This window comes from Ovis aries, chromosome 5 (genome assembly GCF_016772045.2).
Source record: "Ovis aries strain OAR_USU_Benz2616 breed Rambouillet chromosome 5, ARS-UI_Ramb_v3.0, whole genome shotgun sequence".
In the NCBI taxonomy this organism is placed as follows: Eukaryota; Metazoa; Chordata; class Mammalia; order Artiodactyla; family Bovidae; genus Ovis; species Ovis aries.
Genome location: NC_056058.1, coordinates 3,251,185 through 3,274,654, shown reverse-complemented (window position 1 = coordinate 3,274,654; position 23,470 = coordinate 3,251,185). Strand labels below are relative to the sequence as shown.

The 23,470-nt window shown below is 49.7% G+C and overlaps 2 protein-coding genes and 1 long non-coding RNA gene across 11 annotated transcripts in view; 2 read left to right on the top strand and 1 right to left on the bottom strand.

Moving 5' to 3' along the window:
* Positions 1-7,383, top strand: part of LOC132659793 (uncharacterized) — a 42,074-nt gene extending 34,691 nt beyond the window's left edge. The window contains exon 2 of the long non-coding RNA XR_009600598.1: positions 1,241-7,383. This is a non-coding gene — a long non-coding RNA (uncharacterized LOC132659793). The remainder of the gene's footprint in view (positions 1-1,240) is intronic.
* A 2,482-nt stretch (positions 7,384-9,865) lies between these two features.
* JMJD4 (jumonji domain containing 4) lies at positions 9,866-18,282 on the bottom strand. 4 transcript variants are annotated; one of them, XM_004009133.5, is made up of 6 exons: positions 17,775-18,282; positions 17,378-17,543; positions 15,246-15,371; positions 14,675-14,942; positions 13,990-14,136; positions 9,866-13,551 (listed from the first exon to the last, which is right to left on the bottom strand). In XM_004009133.5, the coding sequence occupies exons 1-6, from the start codon at positions 18,037-18,039 to the stop codon at positions 13,249-13,251; spliced, it is 1,275 nt and encodes a 424-aa protein (XP_004009182.2). In that variant the 5' UTR covers positions 18,040-18,282; the 3' UTR covers positions 9,866-13,248. The 4 variants fall into 4 exon arrangements, with proteins under 4 accessions (XP_004009182.2, XP_012033039.2, XP_012033041.2 ...); XM_012177649.4 differs by having other exon boundaries at positions 14,675-14,906; XM_012177651.4 differs by lacking the exon at positions 13,990-14,136.
* Positions 18,283-18,503: 221 nt separating this feature from the next.
* SNAP47 (synaptosome associated protein 47) overlaps positions 18,504-23,470 on the top strand; it is a 69,051-nt gene continuing 64,084 nt past the window's right edge. For all 6 annotated transcript variants that reach the window (XM_012177653.5, XM_004008398.6, XM_042249557.2 and 3 more), the window contains exon 1: positions 18,504-18,638. The gene's annotated coding sequence lies outside the window, so the exon portion shown is untranslated. The remainder of the gene's footprint in view (positions 18,639-23,470) is intronic.

Here is a 23,470-nt window from a genome sequence, read left to right as displayed (position 1 = left end):
TCCAGGCAAGAGTACTGGAGTGGGTTGCCATTCCCTTCCCCAGGGGATCTTCCCGACCCTGGGATCAAACCCAGATCTCCCACATTGTAGGCAGATGCTTTACCCTCTGAGCCACCAGGGAAGCCCCCTACAAGAGAATGTACTTACCATCTAGTGAAAGTGAAAGTTGCTCAGTCATGTCCGACCCTTTGTGACCTCATGGACTCTCCAGTCAGTGGAATTCTCCAGGCCAGAATACTGGAGTGGGTAGCCTTTCCCTTCTCCAGAGGATCTTCCCAACCCAGGGATTGAACCCAGGTCTCCTGCATAGCAGGAGGATTCTTTACCAGCTGAGCCACAGGGGAAGCAGTTGATTGCAACTTGCAGATATTTTTATGTTTTACAAATTGAAGGTTTGTGGCAACACTGACTGAAGCAAGTCTATCAGTCGCATTTTTCCAACAGCATTTGCTCACTTTGGATCTCTCTGTCACATTTTGGTAATTTTCACAATATTTCAATTGTTTATTAATTCATATATTCATTATGATTATATTTGTTATGGAGATCCCTGATTAGTGATATTTAATATTACCATTGCAAAAAGATTATGAATTATTGGAGGCCCAGATGATGATTAGCATTTTTTAGCAATAAAGTATTTTTTACTTACATTATTTACATTTTTTAGGCACAATGTTATTGCACACTTATAGACTACAGTATAATGTAAACATAACTTTTATGTACACTGGAAAACAATAAAAGTTCATGTGACTTACTTTATTGTAGTATTCAGTTTATTGCTAGGGTCTGTAATATCTGAGACATGCCTGTCGTAAGTCTTGAAGTCAGGTAGCATCAGTCTTCAAACTATTCTTCTCCTTCAACAGTCTGTTAGCTATTCTGGATCTTAAGCCTTTCCATACAAAGTTCAAAATCAGCTTATCAATATGCACAAAATAATCTGCAGTGAGATTGCATTGAATCTATAGATCAATCTGGGAAGAACTGACAACTTGACAGTATTCAATCTATCAATGAACTGAACAAGAAATATTTCTCCATGTATTTAGTTCTTCACTAATTTTGTTCATCAGATATTACACATATTTTGTTAGATTTATACCTTGGTATTTCGTTTTGGTCCGTGAGTTCATTGCTGGTATAGAGGCAAGCAATTGCCTTTTGTATATTAACCACACATCCTGTAATCCTGCTGCAGTTGCTTATTCCATGAGCTGTTTGTTATTTCTTCCAGATTTCCTACATAGATGGTCATGTTGGGGGACATCATCAAGAGGATGTGACTGCTAATTGACCTTTAACAGGAATCAGGTGATCAGAGGCTCCTTAACCTCTCCCCTGTCCTTTGAAGGTACGTTCCACCTACTATTTCCACACCAGCAGCCACTTCAAGGATGCAGCCTTGAGAGAGTAGTGTGTTGTTGAGACCATCTGAACTGGATGTGTGACTAGACCCTATTGTAGGACTTCTCTGGTGGTTCAGTGGTTAAAAATCCACCTGTCAATGCAGGGGACACTGGTTTGACTTCTGGTCCAGGAAGATTCTACGTGCCGTGGCACAACTGAGCCATCACACCACAACTACTGAAGCCAGACCATGTTAGAGCCTGTGCTCTGCAACGAGAAGCCGCCATAATGAGAAGCCTACTCATCGCAACTAGAGAGTAGCTCCCAATTGCCACAACTATAGAAAGCCCACGCAGAGCAACAGAGACCCAGCACAGCCAATAAATACATAAATAAATAATAATTTAAAGGCCTCTCTACAAATTTTTAAGATTGTGGCAGGAGGATGGAAAGACCTACTTGTCTTGAGACTGACAAAGACAAACCTTGTATGTAAGCCCCCTTATTTATTAAAACTGCTTCCTACTAGCCATCCAGCTGCTCAACATAGCTGGATGGCATGCCCGGTGCCCTGGTTGTCCCAATGCTGGTCCTTGTTGAGCGTGTAAACCCTCACTGGCCATGGGGTGTCAGTCAATGTGCGGCTAGGGAACAAGGAAAAGACCCTGCTGGAGTGGCTGGGAAGGGGGTCTGGGAAAAGCTGGAGCTGATGTTGGAGGACACCCAGGAGTGGAGGGCACCCTGGCCTTACCTCTGCCCACCCTGGAGCCATTCTGCCACCCAGGAGTTGCTGCCTGCCCGTGGAGCCATTCTGCCACCCAGGAGTTGATGTCTGCCCACGGAGCCGATCCGCCAGTGGTGGTGGCAGACCCACCACAGGGAGACCAACGCAGAGGAGAAGCCGGGGTACCGTCCACTCCTAGGTGGTGGATTGGCTCCAGGTCGGGCAGTTCATAAGGCCAGGGTGCCCCCTCGGATGCTCCTGGCATCATCCAACACTGGCTCCAGCCTTCTCCAGACTTGCTTCCCAGCCACTCCAGTAGGGCCTTTTCTTGACCCCCAGGTACATGTCGACTGACACACTTCAGCCGTGAAGATTTTCACACTCAACAAGGACCAGCATTGGGACAACCAGGGCACTGGGCATGTCATCGAGCTACAATGAGTGGCTGAAAGGTATGTCCCTGTTCAGTTCAGTTCAGTTCAGTTCAATCACTCAGTAGAGCCTGACTCTTTGTGATCCCATGAATCAACATCTGCGGTGATTTTGGAGCCCCCCAAAATAAAGTCAGCTACAATGAGTGGCTGAAAGGTATGTCCCTGTTCAGTTCAGTTCAGTCACTCAGTAGAGTCCAACTCTTTGCAACCCCATGAATCACCATCTGCAGTGATTTTGGAGCCCAGAAAAATAAGTCAGCCACTGTTTCCACTGTTTCCCCATCTATTTCCCATGAAGTGATGGGACCAGATGCCATGATCTTTGTTTTCTGAATGTTGAGCTTTAAGCCAACTTTTTCACTCTCCTCTTTCACTTTCATCAAGAGGCTTTTAGCTCCTCTTCACTTTCTGCCATAAGGGTGGTGTCATCTGCATATCTGAGGTTATTGATATTTCTCCCAGCAATCTTGATTCCAGTTTGTGCTTTTTCCAGCCCAGCATTTCTCATGATGTACTCTGCATATAAGTTTAATAAGCAGGGTGACAATACACAGCCTTGATGTACTCCTTTTCCTATTTGGAACCAGTCTGTTGTTCCGTGTCCAGTTCTAACTGTTGCTTCCTGACTTGCATATAGGTTTCTCAAGAGGCAGGTCAGGTGGTCTGGTATTCCCATCTCTTTCAGAATTTTCCACAGTTTATTGTGACCCACACAGTCAAAGGCATAGTCAATAAAACAGAAATAGATGTTTTTCTGGAACTCTTGCTTTTGCGATGATCCAGCGGATGTTGGCAATTTGATCTCTGGTTCCTCTGCCTTTTCTAAAACCAGCTTGAACATCTGGAAGTTCATGGTTCATGTACTGCTGAAGCCTGGCTTGGAGAATTTTGAGCATTACTTTACTAGCATGTGAGATGAGTGCAATTGTGCGGTAGTTTGAGCATTCTTTGGCATTGCCTTTCTTTGGGATTGGAATGAAAACTGACCTTTTCCAGTCCTGTGGCCACTGCTGAGTTTTCCACATTTGCTGGCATATTGAGTGCAGCACTTTCACAGCATCATCTTTTAGGATTTGAAATAGCTCAACCAGGATTCCATCACCTCCACTAGCTTTGTTTGTAGTGATGCTTTCTAAGGCCCACTTGACTTCACATTCCAGGATGACTCGCTCTATGTGAGTGATCACACCATAGTGATTATCTTGGTCGTGAAGATTTTTTTGTACAGTTCTGTGTATTCTTGCCAGCTCTTCTTAATATCTTCTGCTTCTCTTAGGTCCATACCATTTCTGTCCTTTATTGTGCCCATCTTTGCATGAAATGTTCCCTTGGTATCTTTAATTTTCTTGAAGATATTAGTCTGCTCCTGCTGCTAAGTCGCTTCAGTCATGTCCAACTCTGTGTGACCCCATGAAGTGACCCCCACCAGGCTCCCCCATCCCTGGGATTCTCCAGGCTAGAACACTGGAGTGGGTCACCATTTCCTTCTCCAATGCACAAAAATGAAAAGTGAAAGTGAAGTCACTCAGTCATGTCTGACTCTTAGTGACCCCATGGACTGCAGCCTACCAGGCTCCTCCTTCCATGGGATTTTCCAGGCAAGAGTACTGGAGTGGGGTGCCATCACCTTCTCCAAGATATTAGTCTAGGGTGTCCCAATTTCCCAGACTTGGCCTTGGTTGCTGGGATTTCAGGTTGACCACTTATCAGTCTTGGGGTATCATGAAACTTGGCCTTGCCCACCAGGTCTTGGGGTTCACCAGCTGTCAATCTCTGGCATCTTAGACTTGGCTTTGGATGGCAAGAGTATTGAGTTGACTAGCTTACTCTCCAGGGCATCCAAGAATTGGCTACCAGCATTGGGTTACTGACTCCATTGGCTGTCCATCCCAAACATTTCAGCCTTTTTATATTTGTTTTCCAGTGTCAGGTTGCTGTATCAACTAACTGTGTCCTAGGCATCTTGGTTGTCTCAGACTTGGCCATGAAAGTGGGTTGCTTGGTAAACCAGCTATCTGTTCAGAGGATCCTGGATTTGGTTTCTCAGTGGGCTGCCAGGTCAACCAGCTGTCCATTTGGGGGTTCCCAAACATGTCATTGGGAGAAGGCAATGGCACCCCACTCCAGTACTTTTGCCTGGAAAATCCCATGGACGGAGGAGGCTGGTAGGCTGTAGTCCATGCGGTCTCGAAGAGTTGGACACGACTGAGTGACTTCACTGTCACTTTTCACTTTCATGCATTTGAGAAGGAAATGGCAACCCACTTCAGTGTTCTTGCTGGGAGAATCCCAGGGACGGGGGAGCCTGGTGGGCTGCCGTCTACGGGGTCGCATAGAGTTGGACACGACTGACGCGACTTAGCAGCAGCAGCAGCAAACGTGGCATTTGGCATCTGCCTGCCAGGTCAACCAACTGTCTACACCTAGATGACTTGGCCTCTGGCACTCGCTGTCAGGTTGACCATCTGTTCCTCCAGGATCCAAGACTTGGCCTCTAGCATTGGTCTGCCACATCATCCACCTATCTGACCCAGGATGTCATAGACTTAGCCTCATACATTAGGCTTCTGGGTCTACCTGCTGTTAATTTGTGGCATCTCAGACATGGCTTGCTGGGTCAAACAGCTGTCTGTTCAGGGTTTCCCAGGCTTGATCTTGAATGCCAGTGTGCTGGGGTGACCAACTGTTCATCTCAGGCATCCTTGACTTGTCCTATAGCATCAAGCTTGTGGGTTGAACATCTGTCCAACTTAGTGATGTCCATGCATCACTGACTGGCCTCAAACACTGAGCTGCCAAGTCAACCTGCTGTCTATTTGTAAGGTCCCAGCCTTGGCCAATATTTTGGTCACCTGATGCAAATAGCTGTCTTATTGGAAAAGACTCTGATGCTGGGAAAGATTGAAGGAAGGAGAAGAGGGCATCAGAGGAGAGATGGCTGGATGGCATCACTGATGTAATGGACATGAACTTGGGCAAACTAGGAGATGGTGAGGGACAGGGAGTGCTGCAGTCCATGGAGTCACAAAGAGTTTGACCTAACTGGGTAACTGAACAACAAGCCTTGGCTTAGGGTGTTGACGTACTATGTTGACAAGCTGTCCCTTACGGAGGTTCCTGATTTGATCTCCATGGTTGCAATGCTGGGTCAACTGACTGTCAGTCCAAGGTTTTCTGGACTATGCCTCAAGCACTGAGCTTCTGAGTTGACCAGCTGTCTGGGGTGGCCCAGAGTTGGCTTTGGTTGCCAGACTGCCTGACTGACAAGTTGTTTATTTCAGGCATTCCAGATGTCCCAGATTTAGTCTTAAGGCTCTAGGTTGCAGAGTCAATCAGCTGTTCTTTTCAGACATCCCAGATTTTGCCTTGGGTGCTGGGGTGACCAAATATTCATCCTAGAAGAGCCAGGCTTGACCTTGGGGGGTGGTAGCCAAGTCAACTAGTTGTTCATTCAGGAACTTGGCACCAGGCTACTGAACTGTCCAATTATTCATCCCAGGTGACCTGAGCTTGGCCTTGGACTCCAAGCTTCCAGCTCAATTAAGTGTCCATTTCAGACTTTCCAGATTGACCTCTGGTGTCAGGCTGGCAGGCCCACCAACTCTTTGATCCAGGTATCCCAAAATTGGTCTCAGGTACCACTCTGCCAAGTAACTAGCTGTCTTGTTGGGCATCCTGGATTTGGCCTCAAGTGTCAAGTTTCTAGATCAACCAAATATGAATCCCAGGCATCCCATGTCTAGTACTCAGACTTGGCCTAGCGTACTAGACTGTCAAGTAAACCAGCTGACAATCCTAGGAATCCCCGACTTGACATCAGGCACTGGGCTGCTGGGTTGACTTGTTATTCATCTTGGATGTCTCATATGTCTTGGAAGGTCCCAGACTTTGCCTTGGGCACTGAGCTGTCAGGTCAAGCTATCACTGGTATCTCAGGTTTCCTGAACTTACCCTTGGACATTGTTGGTCAACCAGTGTCCTGGACTTGGCCTCTAGTGCCAGATTTCAGTTGATCATCTGTATGTCTTGGGCCTCTCAGACTTGATCTTGGGTGCTGGATCATCCAGCTCTTTGTCCTAGGTGTTCTAGACTTGGCCTTGGGCACTGAGCTGCTGTGCCTACCAATTGTTTTCCCCAGGCCTCCCAGACTTGGATTTTGGTGTCAGTCTTCCGGTTTGAAGAGCTGTTCATCCTGGGCACCCTAAACTTAGCCTTGGCCATCAGGTTGCTGGGTTGGCCAGCTCTTTCCAGGGTGTCCCAGACTTGGTCTTTTGTGTCAGGCTGCCATGACAACAACCAATCTAAAGTCTCAGGCATCCTGAACTTGACCTCTAATACTAATGTGCCAGACCAGCTGTCCTTCACAGGAGTCCTGGAGTTGGCCTCAGGCATTAAGCTGCCATGTTGACCTTTTGTCTGACCCGATCATCCTAGACTTGGCCTCAAGCACCTGGCTACTAGCTCAGTCACCTGTCTTTCTAAAGTGTTTCAGCCTTGGCCTTGGCCTAGGATGCCTACCTTCTGGGTTGACTAGCTGTCTGTCTGAGGTATCAGTGACTTGTCCTCAGGTTCTGAGTTGCCATTCAATTAACTTCTATAACAGTTGTCTCAGATTGACCTTGGCTGGAAATAAAGATGTTTATAACAAGCTACTTGCAAGGTGCCTTCAGTACACTGTTCTTTCAATGAATTAAATAATACCCATTTTGTAATGCATGTGGTGAAATGTTTGAGACTTGAAATGGTTTTTAAACAGTCACTGAAATCTGCAATCGGTATAGTGTTCCATCAGTAAATGGAAGTGTTATCCATTCTATAATGCCTGTAGTGAAGTATTTAAGGGACTTGAAATAAAGGTGTTTCTAGGAGCTACTTACAAGCTGTGTTCCAAAGAGTGTTTTGTTAATGGAAGTGATATTCTGTAATGTGTGAAGTGTTCATAGAGACTTGAAATTGTTTCTAAACCTAACCCTGACCCTAATTCAAATCCCTAACCCCCAATCCATCTGCAAATCTAAAATCTAATCCAAACTTTGACTCTTATCCTGATCCTAACCCTATGCTCAAAGCCAAAACCTGACCCTGACTTTGACCCTATTATTAATTCTGACCCTAACCTACATCCTGACCCTGACCCCCAACCCAATTACAAACCGAAACCCAAGCACAAATACAAACTCAAATCTTAATCTCAGATCTCAATCTTGATCCAAATTTCAAGACTGACCCTGACTCTAATATCCTACACTTGATCCCTAATCCCAGCCTCTTAGGTCCAACTCTTATCCTGATACCCTTAATCAACCACTCCCATGGGTTATGTTTTAAGAATGAAATTCCATAGGAATCTGGTGGATCCCTGTTCACCCTCTCCTTAATGGGCCATATTCCTTCAAGTATCCTTCCAATACACACAGAGACTTCCAGGTGGGCACCATAAGTATGGGGGCAGAGGAAGGATAGACACCTGAAGGTGGTAAGAGGAAAAAGAGGTTGGGGGAAGCTCTCTCATGGGGTAGGGACATTTAATCTCCTAGTAGCATGTCCACAGGCCCACAGCATGGGGAGGGGGAGTGATACCAGGCTGATAGGCAGAGGTCCCCCAGGGTTCTGGAATGGGACACTTGTAGAGCATCCTGGACAGGACAGTGCCTGGGGTCTTGTGTCTACTGATATAGGCACTTGGAACTCTTGTTGCTGGGGTCTTATGTCTACTGATATAGGCATCTGAGCAAAATCCCTTAGTGTGGAGGGGATACAGAAATCTTTAGTCTCCTCCTCTATAAGTTGGGTGCATGGAGTGACCCCAAGAGTTCCACTTCCAAGAGAAGTATCTTTTGGACTTGGTCCTTCATTGATGGTCCACTGTGCTGAGGACACTGGCAATCCTCCAAGCAGAATAGCTTGAGGGCATGGGTGGTTGAGGACCAGATGTAATTCATAACATAGTTAAGTCCAGAGACATGACCATCTTTGCTGGAGGCTTGGGGTCCTCATTTGGAAGTGGAGTTAGGTTTACCATCCAGGCTTGGTGAGGCGTCATGAGTGAACTGGACATCCAGGGCCAGAGGAAGCTAATACGGAGACAAGGGAGGACTGAGGTTCTCACCACTCCTGGAGTCTGTGAAGGGCCCAGGGAACCACTGTCTGATGACATCCAAAATTGTGTTCTGTTCTCTGGTTTCTTGTCTGGATTATGGTTAGGGCACTGACTTTACCAGTGGAATGGGCTGTACCCACTGCACTCAACAAAGCAACAGCGGCAGGGATGGGACACCCAGGGTCATTCTGGGTAACCCCAAACTTTGTTTCTGACTTTAGTTGAGTCTTCTCTACATTTTTCTTAGTCAATTTATCTAAATGTTTATCAATGTTTTCATTTCTCCAAAGAAACAAGTTTTAGTTTGTTGAGTTTTTCCATTGTTATGTTGTTTTCTTATTATATTCATCTCTGCTCTTAAGTTTTTAGCCTTACTTTGCTCTTTCTCTGGCTCACAAAGGGCATCTTCTGACTCCTGACACTAGCCAGCCTCAGGGTCACCCTCTCCAGAGTGAATTAAAAACTTCCAGACTGAAGTGGCCCAGTCAACCAGACACCGTGCTCCCAACCTGACAGCCCAAGCCACCTCCAGGCTTGTTTCACCACTGAACCTGTTTTCTGGCTGGGAAGTTCACAGGCTAACCTGGCTTCCCATGGGTTTTACTGCCTTAGGTGCCTTCTGCTCTCTGGGAACCAGAAGGCTAGTTAACTTTAGCTGAGCACTGCCAATGGGCACAGTGCCCTGCCTGCTGCCAGACACTGCCCTCTGTACAGTGCCTTTCACAGTACCACTCACTGCTAGCTGTGCCCACCGGCTGCCCAGAACCCCATTCACCCCCTGGGTCAGACGACTGCAGTTCCCTCCTGTTTCACAGCACCTCCCTTCGACCTTCCCAGGGATCCTGGTCCTACCTCCCTTCACTTTCTCAGGCTAGATGGAATCTCAGAGATTCTACCAAGGCCAACTGAGAGTGACAGTCTTACCCACTCCCCTTCCCCAGGAGAGGAGAGACCCCACTTCACATACCTTGCTCTTCATCTTCATCCCACTGATGTTGTCTGGTGCCACTGCAAGTGCCAAGCACCAAGGACTTACAAGACCACAGGAGAAGGGGTCAGTGGGAAGATTTCAGAGGAGGTGAGAGAGTAACTGGTTTTTTTTTTTTTTTGTATAAAAGGTGGAAAAAAAAAGTTTACTATTGTAAATAGCCAAAGCTGCACTTGAATATTGTACTAAAACCCCATTTTCTACTATAGCGTAGGAGTTGTGATTCTTTCATTTTTTTTGTGATTAGAAAGAGACAGACACTCTCATTCCTCATTCAGTAAGTCTTGCAAGGCCATCAGTTTATTGTATGTGGAAGAAGAAAGCAACAGTTATCCTTCTCTGAAGGACATGTCCACATCCATCTTTCACAGAGATGTTTGTTTCAGTATCATTAAACTGAACAAGGAGCTGAGAAAGCCCCTCAGAACTTGGGAAATTTGGAAGCTGAGGGTATTTTCACAGGCATACCAACAACCACTGAAATGTGGGCATCTTTAAAACTTAACTCTTGCCAGGATCACTTCCTACCCCAGGACAATGGCTGATTTCTACACTATGGAGGGAGAGCTTTCTGCTTCTGTTATTGAGGTATCTTTTGACCACCAATTAGGAAACTGTTGGTCAAACTCTGCAATTCTGTAAGCCCTAAGTGGAGAAACTTGTGAAAAAGAGAAAACATACAACATGGAAAAGAAAAAGGCAGAGGAAGGTTATTAGCAAACTGAGGGCAGGCAAGATTTTCCATCACCTCACTTTCCCAAGGTCAGTATTTCAAAAAGGCAGAGGAAGGTTATTAGCAAACAAACTGAGGGCAGGCAAGATTTTCCATCCCCACTTTCCCAAGGTCAGTATTTCACATAAACTGGAATACTCCTCTGACCTCAGGATCCCTTTCCCTGCTTATTGCTTTTCCAGGGAAAGATTTGTGACGTCATTCTGCCAGCCCTCCTGCTGCCTGTGTACAAGGATGCCCAGCACCCCTGCAGTGCCCTGCAAACTTTTAACGCAGAAACGTCCTAGATGGTTTCCAGTCCCATATCAGGCACATTAATGGCTGCTCCTCTCTGCCTGGGGCTTGGTTATATCATGGAGATGTCAACCTTTCCTGTAGTAAGGGCTCAAAGATGCAGCCTGATAGGCAGGGAGGAGGTATACCACCAGGACCAACAATCCATGGACAGCGCACACACAGCTCTACCAATTAAACACTAGACTGCTTCCAACCTGGATGGGAAACACACATTGCCCTGCACTCACCTGAGTCCCTTCCTGAGGCTTCTCCTAGGATTGGAAACTAAAGGGTTAATGTCGGGCACAGTAAAGGAGCCAGTGGGACCCTACACAGCCTTCAGACTACACTGTCACAGATTTTCAATACCCCCCTCTGAATATATAGGCTTTAAAGGCAAGAAACAGATGAATTGTGGGGGCAATTCTGAGTTACCTTTTCCTTTCTGATGGTTCTGTCACCCAGACACACATTAGGGCTCACCTCTGGCAGGCCCTAAAGGATTTGTGCAAGTGACTGTTGAATGCAAGTGGGAGTGCAAGACACAGGATGAGCAAGATAGAGCTCATTCTATGTCTGATGGTTGAACTATACATAATGACCGTAACGGAGTTGATTATTGATGAATCTGGATGGTGCAGGATCAATGTGCAAGGGAAGCCTAATACACTCACAGAAATGTGCACAGTAGTTGTTTTGCAGTGAGTGTGCAAGCATTGTTAGATGGCACACAATGGCTGTGCAGGAGGGGAAGCTGGAAGAGCGAGGGGCATGAGGGGAAGTGGATAACCTGGCCCCAGTGTGTGTGCAGTCTTGCACAATGTGTGTGCAATAATTCTGTAGACGCACACAGTAGTGTGTGAGAATAGAAAAATTTGATGGTGAGCATGGGAGGAGGGTTGTTAGTGCTACAAGAGTGTGCTGGAGTGAAAGTGGGATGCGTGTGCATAGACTGGTGAACTGCACGTGGAGACTATGCAGTGACTCCAGATGGCAAGTAGATGTGCAAAGTGACCTGGAAATGAGTCACTGGCTTTTTAATTACACAGTGAGTGTGCAAGGAGATACTGGTGAGTCTGGGTGGGCAGGTAAGAACTGGGCACTGGCTGAAGCAGAGTGACCAGTGAATATGTGAGGAGTGATTACAGTGGTCCATTTTATGTGCCAGCGTGGTTAGGTCATGGTGCAGTTATTTGGCTAAATGCCAGTGTCTGGATGTTGCTGTGAAGGCATTTTTAAACTGTGGTTAACATTCAACTGACGAGATTTTAAGCACATGACCCTCCAAAATGTGGGTAGACCTCATTAAATCAGTTTAAGATCTTAACAGCAAAGGACCTTGGTTTCCCAAAATTCTGCCTCTAGATTGGATCACAGAAGCCCTGCCTGAGTTCCCAGCCTCTAGACTCAAGACTGCAGTGTCAGCTCTTCCCTGGGTCTGCAGCCTATCATGCAGATTTCACTCACCAGCCCTGGTTCCATTTCTCTGGAGAATCCTGAAACTGTGACTACTGCATATAATATAGGTGTGCAACAAGTGGAAACTGGATGGTACAGGCACATGTGAAAAGAGTGCAAGGATAAATTCTGGACAGGGCAGAATGAGCGCACAAAGAGTGGTTGCTCACTCAGTTTGCACAGTGACTTTAGATGGCCAACAGTGGGTGTGCAACGAGTTGAAGTTGGATGGTGTATGAGGTGTGGACGAGACCCAGGTTCCAGCTGGCCTTTGGGTCCTACCTGGCCCGCAGGGAGACCTCAGACAAGGCCTTCTCCCTCACTGGGTGTGCAGCTGCAAGGGTGGGCTCAGTCTCTGCAGGGGAAAGGTACTGCTGTAGCAAGCAGGAGGGGGACAGACTTTGCCTTGCCCTATTGCCAGGGCCCAAAGAGCACCCCAACGATGTACCTATGACATCTGGGAGACCTGCAGGAAGGATAGCACATGAGGCCTGGAGCTCTGACTAGTAGACATCTCAGGATCCTGCTGGGGATAAGAGGGTCACAGGCCAGAAGAGGGAAGGGATGCTCTAAACAGTGATTCCAATGTGGGATGGAGACACAGGCCTTGGGTCTGCCTTGGGCCCCAGTCTCTGCCCTACACTGAGGGCCCTCTTCTAGTGGGAGATCTGTGGACTCATGCAGGGATGTGGTGCTACTGCAGATGGGGCCCTGCACTGCTGAGGGTGGGAGGCTGTCAGCATGGGTGCTAGCCTTTGCTGAGGGAAGGCTGGTGGGGGGAAGAAAACCTGGCCATATGCCACCCCCACCCCTCAGTCCCCAGCATATTCCTAACCTCCTTGCTCTGGGTCCAAATGACCAATACTTCCCCATGCACTCCCTCACAAGATCCAGTTCCCAGTCCTGGCTGAGCCTCACAAGGACAAGAAGCCTGGACCTTCTGGACAGGCGTCAGGGCCCCAGGGATGCCAAGAGAGAGCCAGGACACACCAGACCCCTAAGAGCAGGAACTCTGCCTGAGACACTGAAGTGACAGTTCAACGGGGAGGTGACAGATCCCAGGCCACACAGGAGGGCAGAGCTTTATTTCCAGAAGGGATCCTGGAGCAGGCTGACCGCCTTCCGCACTGGAGCCTCCAGCGTCCCCCGAAGACGTGCTTCACCCAGTCCTCAGAGCATGCACTAAAGGCACGTGGTGGCAGCTACAGCCTCTTCCAGCTGCCGCAGTAGTACCTCTGGCCGTGGTGAGAATGTACTAGTATCCACCCTCTGGAAGTCAGGGTGGACCACCACGGACTCCAGCACCTCAGCTATGCGGCCAATGTCAAATGCGGCCTGCTGGGGGCCCAACCCAGTGTCCTCGCCACCCTCTACCTGGCCAGGGCTCATCCCCTTTGCAAGGAGGAGAAGCCTCCTTTCAGCAATGATCTTCAGGAAGTGATAAAATTCTTCGAAATTAATCCCAGAGCAGGACTTCATGATGACCTGGGTCAGAAAGAAACAGCCAGTGAGCTGCTGCTCACTCATAGCTCTGGGCAAGCTCTGCTGACCCGATACTGAGTCTAGGCTACAAAGGGCCCTGACACACAGTCCAGTCCTTGAGGATGTAGAGACACACCTGGGGGTCGGCCAGTGATCAAAGGGGTCTGAGTGCTGCAGCCTGGAAGCCCCAGACCCTCACTCACATAGGTAGGCCTAGCTGCCACTGGGCCCCTAAGACTGCAGCTCTGACCTCAGAGACCACACCTCCCTTTAGATTGCAGGCTGTCCCAGGGTTTTTTCCACACCTTTCCCTGACTGAGGCCTTGGCCTAGTGAGCATATTCTTGCCCCGACTGTGGCCCTACCCAACTCCTACTCCTACATAGCTGTGGCGAGCCTCACTCACCCCGTGCCCCCCTACTGCTCAGACTAGTTGTCCCACCTGGCAGTGGTGATGCCAGTCAGGCATGGTGTCCCTCCACTCAATGACCTCTTGCTGCACGGCACTGAGCTCCTGCTGCAGGAAGTGCCACATATTGGCCAGGTTACAGCCGTTGACCCAGTTGTGGTTGATGGAGATGGTGTCCTCCTGGAAGGGGCAGGGTGCAGGCTGTCCTCATGATCCCACAGGGGGCACGGTCCCCTCCCCCTGTCCTGAGATCTGCTCAGACTTCCTCAGCTGGGAAGAGCCACTCCTGTCTCCCAGTGGGAGCCAGCAGAGAAGAGGGAGCTGGGGCTGGGATCATTCTAATCCACAGTTACTAACCCATAGCGGGGCTCCCCAAAGGCTGGGACAACCCCATGTGTATGGATCCCTTGCCCACTGTCACCCAAGAAAGTAACATGTAAGGGAGGCAAAGAGGCTGGGAGCCGTCAGCAGCGCTGCGTGCAGGAACCAACATGGCTACATGCAGCACCCGTCTTGCCCATGGCCTGCCCCATCCCATACCCAGGCTCTCCCTGCCCACTCTGCAGGAACACATTCAGGAAGGTGCTGAAGGCAAGGAGAGCTGCTGGGCAGGCCAAAGTGCCCAGCTCAGTGGGGTAAGAGTCAGCCCAGTGTAGTACCGTGGCCTGTTTCCCTGACCCGTCTGGCATAGGTCATGGGGTGTGGAGTGCCATCCTACCAGGTTGTGGACTTGGTGGTGCCACCCACTGGGCACAAATACCATCTCTCCTGCCTCCTGTGTGACCTCCAGTGGCGGGCCACAGCGATCTCGCATGGGGTGCAGGCGGCTATCCAGGAGGGTGGGGGAGGTCACGTCGTAGGGTAGGCCACCATGGCAATCCCGCAGGGCTTCTTCTTGCCCTGGTGGGAAGAAGAACCACTTTTTCCTCCCGCAGATGTTGACGGACCAGCTGAAGGAGCGGAAAATGTCGGCATGGAACGGCGACCTGTGCAAGAGCTCCTGTTGGTGCCATGTGGCTCGGGTGTGGGCTACGCTTCTTCTGAATAGACTGGCCAGGCTCAGAGGCCTCAGGGGTCCCCAGTTCTCACACCTGGCCTGTTGAGCCAGGTGGGAGGACCAAACCTCCCCAACCCCAGAACATCACAAAGGAGGTGCAGGAGCTCTTTCCATTTGGCTAACGGGGACCTCTGAGAGGCTTTGGGCAAGAGCCAACAGACCAACAGGAAGGTTCAGGAGAGTGACCGGGGACGGGGTGTAGGGCGGTGGATGGGAGCAGACAGGCAGTTACCAAGTGCCGGCGGGCCCCATGTAAACGAAGCGGTAGTCATCCACGTCTAGGGCATCCCAGTACTCGTTGAGCCAGTCAGATGAGAAGTATATGGGCAGGGTGAACACGCCTTCTGCCGAGAAGTCCCTTTAGAGAGTGGCATGAAGCTGCAGCGTAAGTGGCTACAAGCCAACCTCCCAGCACCCACATCCTGAGTACATGAAATACCATGAGAGTTTTGAAATTATGTGCATGACCCTGACCTGCCTTCTGGAGTCAGCACCAACCACCAGGAGTGGGGCCACCTCAGACCATCCAGCCATAGCCCAGCCATCAGATGACTACAGCCCCAAGTGACCCTAGCTGATCCCTACCCAAATGACTGAACCAGAGATGTAAGCAGACAAAATGGCTTTGGGGGTGCTATGACAGAACCTAGACAACTTGTACAGACAGTGACCTAGATGCTCAGGGCCCCTTCCACACCCATTCCAGGATTTCAGCCTCTGGCTGAGCTGGGGTTATAAATGCATCATTTGCATCACGGCAGCTTCCCAAATTTGGGGGCTTCCACTTTTTTACCCACACCAGTGACCCTGACTATCAAGCAGATTCAAAGCCATAAGCCCAGACATGAGGACAGCTCAGGTACACCAAGGTCCTTTTTGCCTTGTTTCTCCATCCCTCAATCTCCTGGTTCACCCCCACAACCCAACCAATGGGATCCCAAATAAAGGAACATTCCAAACCAGCGCAAGGGAGAGTGCGCATCTATCTATAGTCATACAACACTGTGGGTCAGAGGCCATGCTACGGAACAGCCTCAGTAGTACCAAACCACTGGTAGTTTCCCCACCACCATGCAGATTCCTCCACTGCCATGCCTCTGCACACTAACAGACGCCTGCTTACCCTTCAAAACCCTGCTCAGATATTATCTCCCCTGTGGCTACCCCTGCCTACATGATGCAGGTCTTCCTCTGCTCTTTTTATTTTTGGGTTGCCCAGGAAAACGCAAGACACTCTGTCAAAACTGAATTTCAAATAAACAGTGAACCAGCTTCTAGGATAAGTATGTAAAAACCACTCATTGCTAATCTGAAGCACAAATTCACAGGACATGAGTGTCTGAGTCTATGAATCCATCTGGGCTGCTGGAATATGAATCCCTGAGGCCAAGGCCAGAGTTTGGTTGCATCTTAGCTTCTGTCTGCCAAGTAAGAAACTGTGTGGCAGGTAGTACCAACGCAAGCTATGAGCAGGATGCTGCTGATGCTTTTCATGGGAATCACAAGGGCCTGAACTCATTTTTTTTGAGTCTTAATTCCTGTGTCAGTGAAACAAGAACTCAACTGTTCACTCATTTATTAAATAAGCACCTACTCTGTGCCAAGGCCCTGTGCCAGAGAGCGGGGGTCTGCGTAGGACCCCTTCTCTGCTTGTGAAAAGCATAACCCTGGCGGGGAAAATGGCTACAAAACCCGAGGACCACCTCAGAGAATGGGAACACCACAGAAGGGGTGGGGTTGCCCACATGAGCAAGATGTTTCTGAGGACAACATCCTTCGAGCTCTCCAGGTGGAAGAAGTGTGCGGTGGGTGGGGACAAACCTTGGAAGCCCTCATTAAACAGTTGCCACTGCTGGTTAGTGATGGAGATTTTTAAATGGGAGGGACACAGTCCTGCTGGAAAGCTCATTTGGACCTTAGTGAGCCTAGCAGTGGAGTGCAGGACTTGAGGCAGGGCAGTCTGGAGACTGGCAGCAACCAAGGTGAATGACAAGAGGCCCGACGTGGAGAAGTAGGTTTGGACACGGGAAGCTAGTCCCAGGGGTGCCTGAGCAGACAGGCAAAGGCTGGGTGCTGCCAGTTAGATGGAGGTAAAGCTGACAAGGAAGGTTCTGGGCAAAACTGACAACGAAGAGGTGGGTAACCATAGCCATATGCACCTCTGCCAGGCCCACAATCTTCACAGCAGCCAAGCCTGTGATGGCATAGTGAGATGGCTATGACTGGAGAGAATGACACTTTCAACCAGGTTGAAGAGGTCACCTTAAATTCCTAAATGGGTTAAGGCCCAGTTCCTCTGTGTGTAGCCAGGGCTCACTCAGAACTGAGAAGCAGTGCTGTGGCCAGCATTCCAGGCCCCTTTACCTGCACAGATGCCAGTCTTTGAGATATAAACAGCCCCGTGAAGAGGAGTAGTTTCCCTGAATGTACTCTTTCCAGTAGCTGATGTAGTCTCTGAGGGGCATGTGTTCTTTGGGGTTGGAGTTGTATTCCTGGACCCCACAGTTTGCAACAGGTACAACCACGTCTCCTGAAAGGAAAGGTTCAGGCACAAGACTTTTCTGAGAGTCCTCCAGCCTGTCCATCCTCCCTGACCCTGTCCGCCCTCCAATTCACTGCTACACCGTCTCCAGTGAATTCTTCTCACGCCCTGCCTCCCTCAAGCCCTCTCTGGCTCTCCTCATCTGCGCCCTCACAGTCTGACTTAGGCCAGAGTCAAGGCCTGTGCTTGCACTCCAGGGTGTTCCTGCCCAGTCCTTACCATAGTTCTGAAGCAGATAATCGAAGTTGGGCTTTCCGCTGGGTGTCACCCAGAGCCTCCTGCTGCCCCAGTCCTCGGTGAAGGCGCTGGAAAAAACACAGGGCAAGTTGGGGAGCAGGTAGCCCTTGAAAAAGTCGGCGTAGGAAAAGGAGTCCGGCTTCTCGATGAAGTCCACGCGGTCCAGTTTTGGACAAACCCTGCTGGGGAGACGCCCCTCGAAGCCTCTGAAGTGGCTCTCGGCGAACACGCGCGTCTCCCTGTCCATCCCGGGCCAGGTTCTGCGGCCGTGGGATGCAGGGTAACCCGGGCTGGGAGTCTGCCGCGGGGGGACGGGGAGTCTGGAGGGCCGCTGGGAACGGGGCACGGCTCGGGGGATGTCGAAGGAGCAGCGGGGACAGAGGGGCTGGTGCGGACGATGGAAACAGCGCTGAAGCCTCCCGGCTGCGGACCCGCGAAGGGCGGAAGCCCAGAACCCCGCTTGCGCATTCCCGTCTCTGCTCTCCAAACTGGGAAGAGAAAAAGGAAGTGTTTGCTAAAACTGCTTCCGGAGTAAACGCTCTAGGCGTCCGTGGCTCACAGCCCACAGCCGGCCAGAGAGAAACCGGCGAGGTACAGACAGCAAAGCCCGCGGCAGTCCCAGAGCAGTCAAGCGGAACCAAGAGTCTGCACTCGGAGTTCCTGCCGGAGCCTGAAACACGGCGAGCCAGGCCCTGCGCGCATGCTCGCTTCACGCTGCGGCCCGCACCCGGTACTGGAACGGCCTGTAGCGGCTTCGACCCAGCTTCGGGTACCCCAGGGCTTCAGAGGTTGTCGAACGGCGCTGGCCCCGAGTCTCGCTGTTTTCTCGTCTTCCCAGCGACTCAGGTAAGCGGTGTCTCTAGTCTGTAGCTGGGCTTGTGCCTTTCCGGCATAATCCCTCCTGACGCTACCAGCGAGGCAAGGACTCCTCTTCTTTCCTTCCTCAACCTTCAAGGACTGCGGAAGGTTGAAGGGATGTGGGCAGGGCTAACAGAGAGGTACAAGGGCCAAAGGTGGGATCTGAGGGATGCTGGGGGTCTTTAAGGGATGCTGGGGACCTGGAGGGGATGGAGAGGCCCTGGCTAGGGAGATGGTGGAGGCCTAGGGAGATGATGGGGACTTGGAAGGAATGCTGTAATTTGCCGGTGATGATGGAACCTGGTGGGGATGCTGGGGGTTAGGGGAGTGCTGAGGGCCTAGGGCGATGCTGGGAACCTGGAGGGGATGTGTAGACCAAGATAGGATGATGGGACCTGGAGGGGTTGATGGGAACCTGGAGGGGATGCTGGGGGAATAGCGAGGGTCTGAAGTGGAGGTGTGGGGGTTCAAGTGTGGCAATACGAGGCTGTGCACACCAGCAGACCTGAAATGAGGGACAAAAAAGGGGGACTTGAGTGGGGATGACACGTCAGGGTCTCAGCATGTTGGAGAAACATACGTCCTTCCAACTGAAATCTACCCTTATCAGTATGGAGAGAAGAAAACAGTTTCATTAGTGTGTGAGCAGATACATTTAAGGCATCTGCAAGAGAGTAGAGTTGGGCAGAACTCCACACATTTCACACACAGAAAGCAGAGAAAGAATCGTGAAGCCCTCTGTCATCGCCTTGAGGGAAAAATAGATGCATCTGTGTAGTCTGTGCCTGACGAGAGACTCCTGCCTGGGTTCTGGAGGTCCCTGTTTATTTACAGCTCTGAGTCAGCAGGTGGTGACTGTGCCCTGTAAAATCTGAACACTGAGTCTGTTTCATTCCTGACCAAAAGAAACGCTCAAAGGGTAGAGAAGGGGCAGCTTCTTCCCCTTTATTGAACAGTGAAGATGTAATCTTGTTTATCCTTATAGGTGGCATGAGGGAAACTGGGGATATTGGGGCTCTGAGCTTTGGAGAGGGGTTTGGGGGTGGAGACTCTTTTCCAAGGGGTTTAAAGCTTATGCAGGAGAACAGCAAGGACCAGAAGTGGGGTAAGGCAGAGGGGAGGACTAGGAAGAAAGTGAGTTAGGGAGAGTCTGAAGTCCAGGTAGAGGAGGGGTCTAAAGTGGGAGCTGAGAACATGGGTGAGATGGGACAGGTGGTGGAGAGTTTGTGGTGAGCAGAGCAGTGTGAGGGGTTGTGTGATTCTGCGTGCACTGTGTGCTCTTCCCAGTCTGTCTTACTGTGCCTCACATGGTCAAGCTGTGGAATTCTTCACTGGGCCAGAGTTGGGCAGAAAGTTAGAATGCCTTGGGAAGTTAAAGTGGAGAAAAAGAGTCACCCTTAATGCCATCCGGAGAAGAGCATTTTTTCGTTTCTTGATACGGAGTTATCCTTCCAGGCATGTACTCATTCATTCGTGTTTTTCCTCTATGTCCCTCTCTGTACACACACACACACACACACACACACATACACACACACACACACACACACACACAGAGTCTTTCTTTTTATTTTACATATAAGTGAATGTACATATGTAAACTTTTGCTGCTTTTAACTTTTTAAAAAAGATTAACAGTTGTCAGTTTTGGTTTTTTTTTGCCACGTATCGACTGGATGATCCTTAGTTATTTGATTTTAGTTGTGATAAGTGCAGATCATGGAAGGCAAATAGGAAAAATATGGGAAGCAGAATGTTCATAATTGTCTAAAGATTTGGGAAATATGGTTCAAAGTTTGCCTCATAAGGGAAATATGGAATTCGGAGAGACATTGCCTATGAAGAATTCCAGAATTTCAGCTTCTGAAGCTCTGTGGTTGCGACTAAGTTTTATAAGTAAGGGGACGCTTTAGGCCAGCAGGTCCCCATGCTTCCCAGGATTGCTGGGGCAACGGATCGAGTAGCTCAGGGTAGGAGAGAATGTCTCCTTTCTTGAGCATGTGCCCAGGGCCAGGCATTTTGTCCTGTATTTTCTCTAGTTTGTCTGGTGGCTCTAGTGTTGACCCTGTTACCACCACTGTATGCATGAGTTTCTGACATAGCTCTTGAGAACAGGATTGGGACTGGAGCACAGGTCTGTGCTCCTCCAGGGCCGCTAGACAACAGCCCTGGTATCACCTGGGCACTGGTAGGGAATGCACATTCCTGAGCCCCACCCAGACCGGAATCAGGTCTGGGAGCGTGGCATGCCTTATCACATCCCAGTGACACACCCCACAGAGGACCAGAGGAAAAATAGCAGGAGGGGAGTTTAAAAGTTAGCATTTGTAGGAAATGCAGTGGGAGTACATAAGCTCCTAGTTCTCGGCTCTGAGAAGTTCCGAAGACGGTGCATGCCATGTGAATAGGCTGTGTTATTGCAACGAAACACCCCAAACCTCCCAGGTTGAAAGTGGGAGCCTCTGAGGAGTAGGAGGTGAAGGTAATGGAAAAGGCTGACTGCTGGTGCCTGGAGACACTGCTCCCACTGTTCTGACTCTAATCCTCTTTATGGCCAGGAGTTATTGGAAGGTGTGTAAAACGTTGCTTGGTCTGTTACATTGGAAATTAACTAAAAATAGGGTGTTTACTTGATACTGAGTCTGCTCCAGGACGCAGGTCTGATGGAAGTGCTAAAAGAGATCCATTATACTAACTGCAGTGTGCTGTAAGTTCAGCCCCTGTGACCACTCATTTCTTCCCCAAGAGCATCACTGTGTGGATTAGTCTCAGACACTCTTGAGGTGCCTTGGTGTGACCGCCCCTCCCTAATTCAACTCTATCCATAGGTCAGCAGGTGTGTTGTGTTTTCACTGGAGATGTGGGTTCCAGGCGAGGACCAAGTCAGGACTCCAGGAACTTAGCATAGAATGAGGACCTAATTTAGCATACAGAAAGAAGAAGACTGTGCCCAGTGGACACAGCTGGTGTTTTCACATCATATGATTTGTAGCTCACTGGTTCCTTTGACGCACCGGTGTTGTCCCCATGGCACCCTCCTTGTAGTGTTTGCCTTCTCCAGTGTTTTGACCCGGCTGGTCAACATGTAAACACATTTACAGGCTCTTTGGAATTATCGCGAGTGCTGTGGTTGGTGAAGAGGCAAGGATGCCACTAGAACAGAGACCTGGAGAGGTGGAGTTGGCCATTCAGAGTCCAAAGAGCAGCAGGTGGGGAGCCCTGAGGCACAGAGCAGAGAGCGAGCGAGCCTGTCTCTACTGGGCCGGGTGCTGTGGCTGTAGTCACTAAAGCCTGCCTGGCCTAGCTGGTGACTTTGCTCAAGGAACACGGGGAAGGGTTTCAGCAGAAGCGTGGCGTTTTCTCGTTTTGGTTCATGGTCTTCACGTTGGCTGCTGGATAGAGAATGCGTGGTGGGGGCAGGATGAAACAAGGAGGTCGGTTGGGAAGTTGGCCGGGAGAGTAGTGACAGCACTGCCTGGTGGTGTGGCTGTGGGGGTGGGGAGTGCAGAGGGCAGGTGTGAGGCGCAGCTGCCAGGACATGGTGATGGACTGAGACGGATAAGGGAGAGGGCGTCTCTGAGAACTCACCTGGCACTGCCTTCCCTGAAATGCAGGAGCAGATGGAGGGGCTTGCTAAGTTGGAAATGTCTATTAGATGGTCAGGTGGAAATGCCCAGGCAGTACTCAAGTCATAAGAGAGTCTGGGCTGGACAGGAAAGTTTGCCAGGCAGCAGCTGGAAGGTGTATTTAATGCCATGAAACTGTGTTGACTCACTTAAGAACAGAGTACTGATTAAGAGGACCAAGGTTGTGACTGGTGATTCCAGCATTTGGCAGTCAGGTAGAAGAGGAAGAACCAGCAGAGCAGACTGAAAACAGGCTCTGGGGGTGGGGGACCGGGGGAGCTTGGTTCCCAAGAGTCCAAGACATGATGTCTCTCGGGAGGTGGGCAGGCGTGTTGGACAGAGGTTAGAGCAGATGTGTGCATTAGATTTGGCCACCTGGAGGCCTGGGCTGAGAAGTGTCCGTGAGCAGCGGGGACAGGAGCCTGTCTGGAGGGGGAGATTCCTGGCTGGTGGCCAAGCACAGGGCCGCATTTGGAGTCTCTTGGAGGAACAGTGCGTAGACTGTGGGGATTGTCTGGCTACTTATAGTCTGCAACAGCAGAATAGTTTAACAGAGACAGTGTGCTCACAAAGCTTAAAATATTTACTACTTGGCCCTTAGGGGGGAAAAAAGCGTGCCCTCTCCTAGTGGTGAAGGGACAGAGAAGTTATTGCTGCTGGAGAGAGAGGGAGTTGGGATCAAGAGGAGTAGAACCTGATCTTTGAGGGAGTGGGGACACTGCTTCCCACAAACTGTGCATGGAGAGAGGAAGGGCAGGCACCCAGGGACAGGTGTGGGATCCGAGCCCTAGCTGAGGCAAAGGGAGGGTGTCTGTGGGGTCATTCTAATGCACACGGGAATGTTGTTCCTTTGGCTTTTCCCCTTATTCGTCATTTATTTTGGTCTGATTGGAAGGCTGCCATGGAAATCTGTTGTAGGAAAAGTTGTGGCCACAGGTTTCTCCTTTTGCTTTTTCCTTGGTATTTGTCAAACCTAAGTACTTTCCTCATATTTCTTCTATATACTACAGGAAAGAGAGGTGTTTTTGCTCTTCTCTTAAACTTTCTTTCCTCTTTTCTCTCTCTTTGAATTTTAGAATAGTTTAGAGCTGCTGTTGTCCTTGGGTCTTTTAGTGATTTTAATGGTTAACAGAGACCCAGAAGGTGAAATAACCTTTCCAGTCATTAAGTTTGTGATGGAGCTGGCATTGGAAC

Coding starts and splice junctions, on each gene's coding strand:
- JMJD4 (XM_004009133.5), bottom strand. CDS start 18,039: ATGGACAGGGAGACGCGCGTGTTCGCCGAGAGCCACTTCAGAGGCTTC. Junction 17,544..17,774: donor TTATCTGCTTCAGAACTATG/GTAAGGACTGGG, acceptor CTTTCCTTTCAG/GAGACGTGGTTGTACCTGTT. Junction 15,372..17,377: donor AAAGACTGGCATCTGTGCAG/GTAAAGGGGCCT, acceptor CACTCTCTAAAG/GGACTTCTCGGCAGAAGGCG.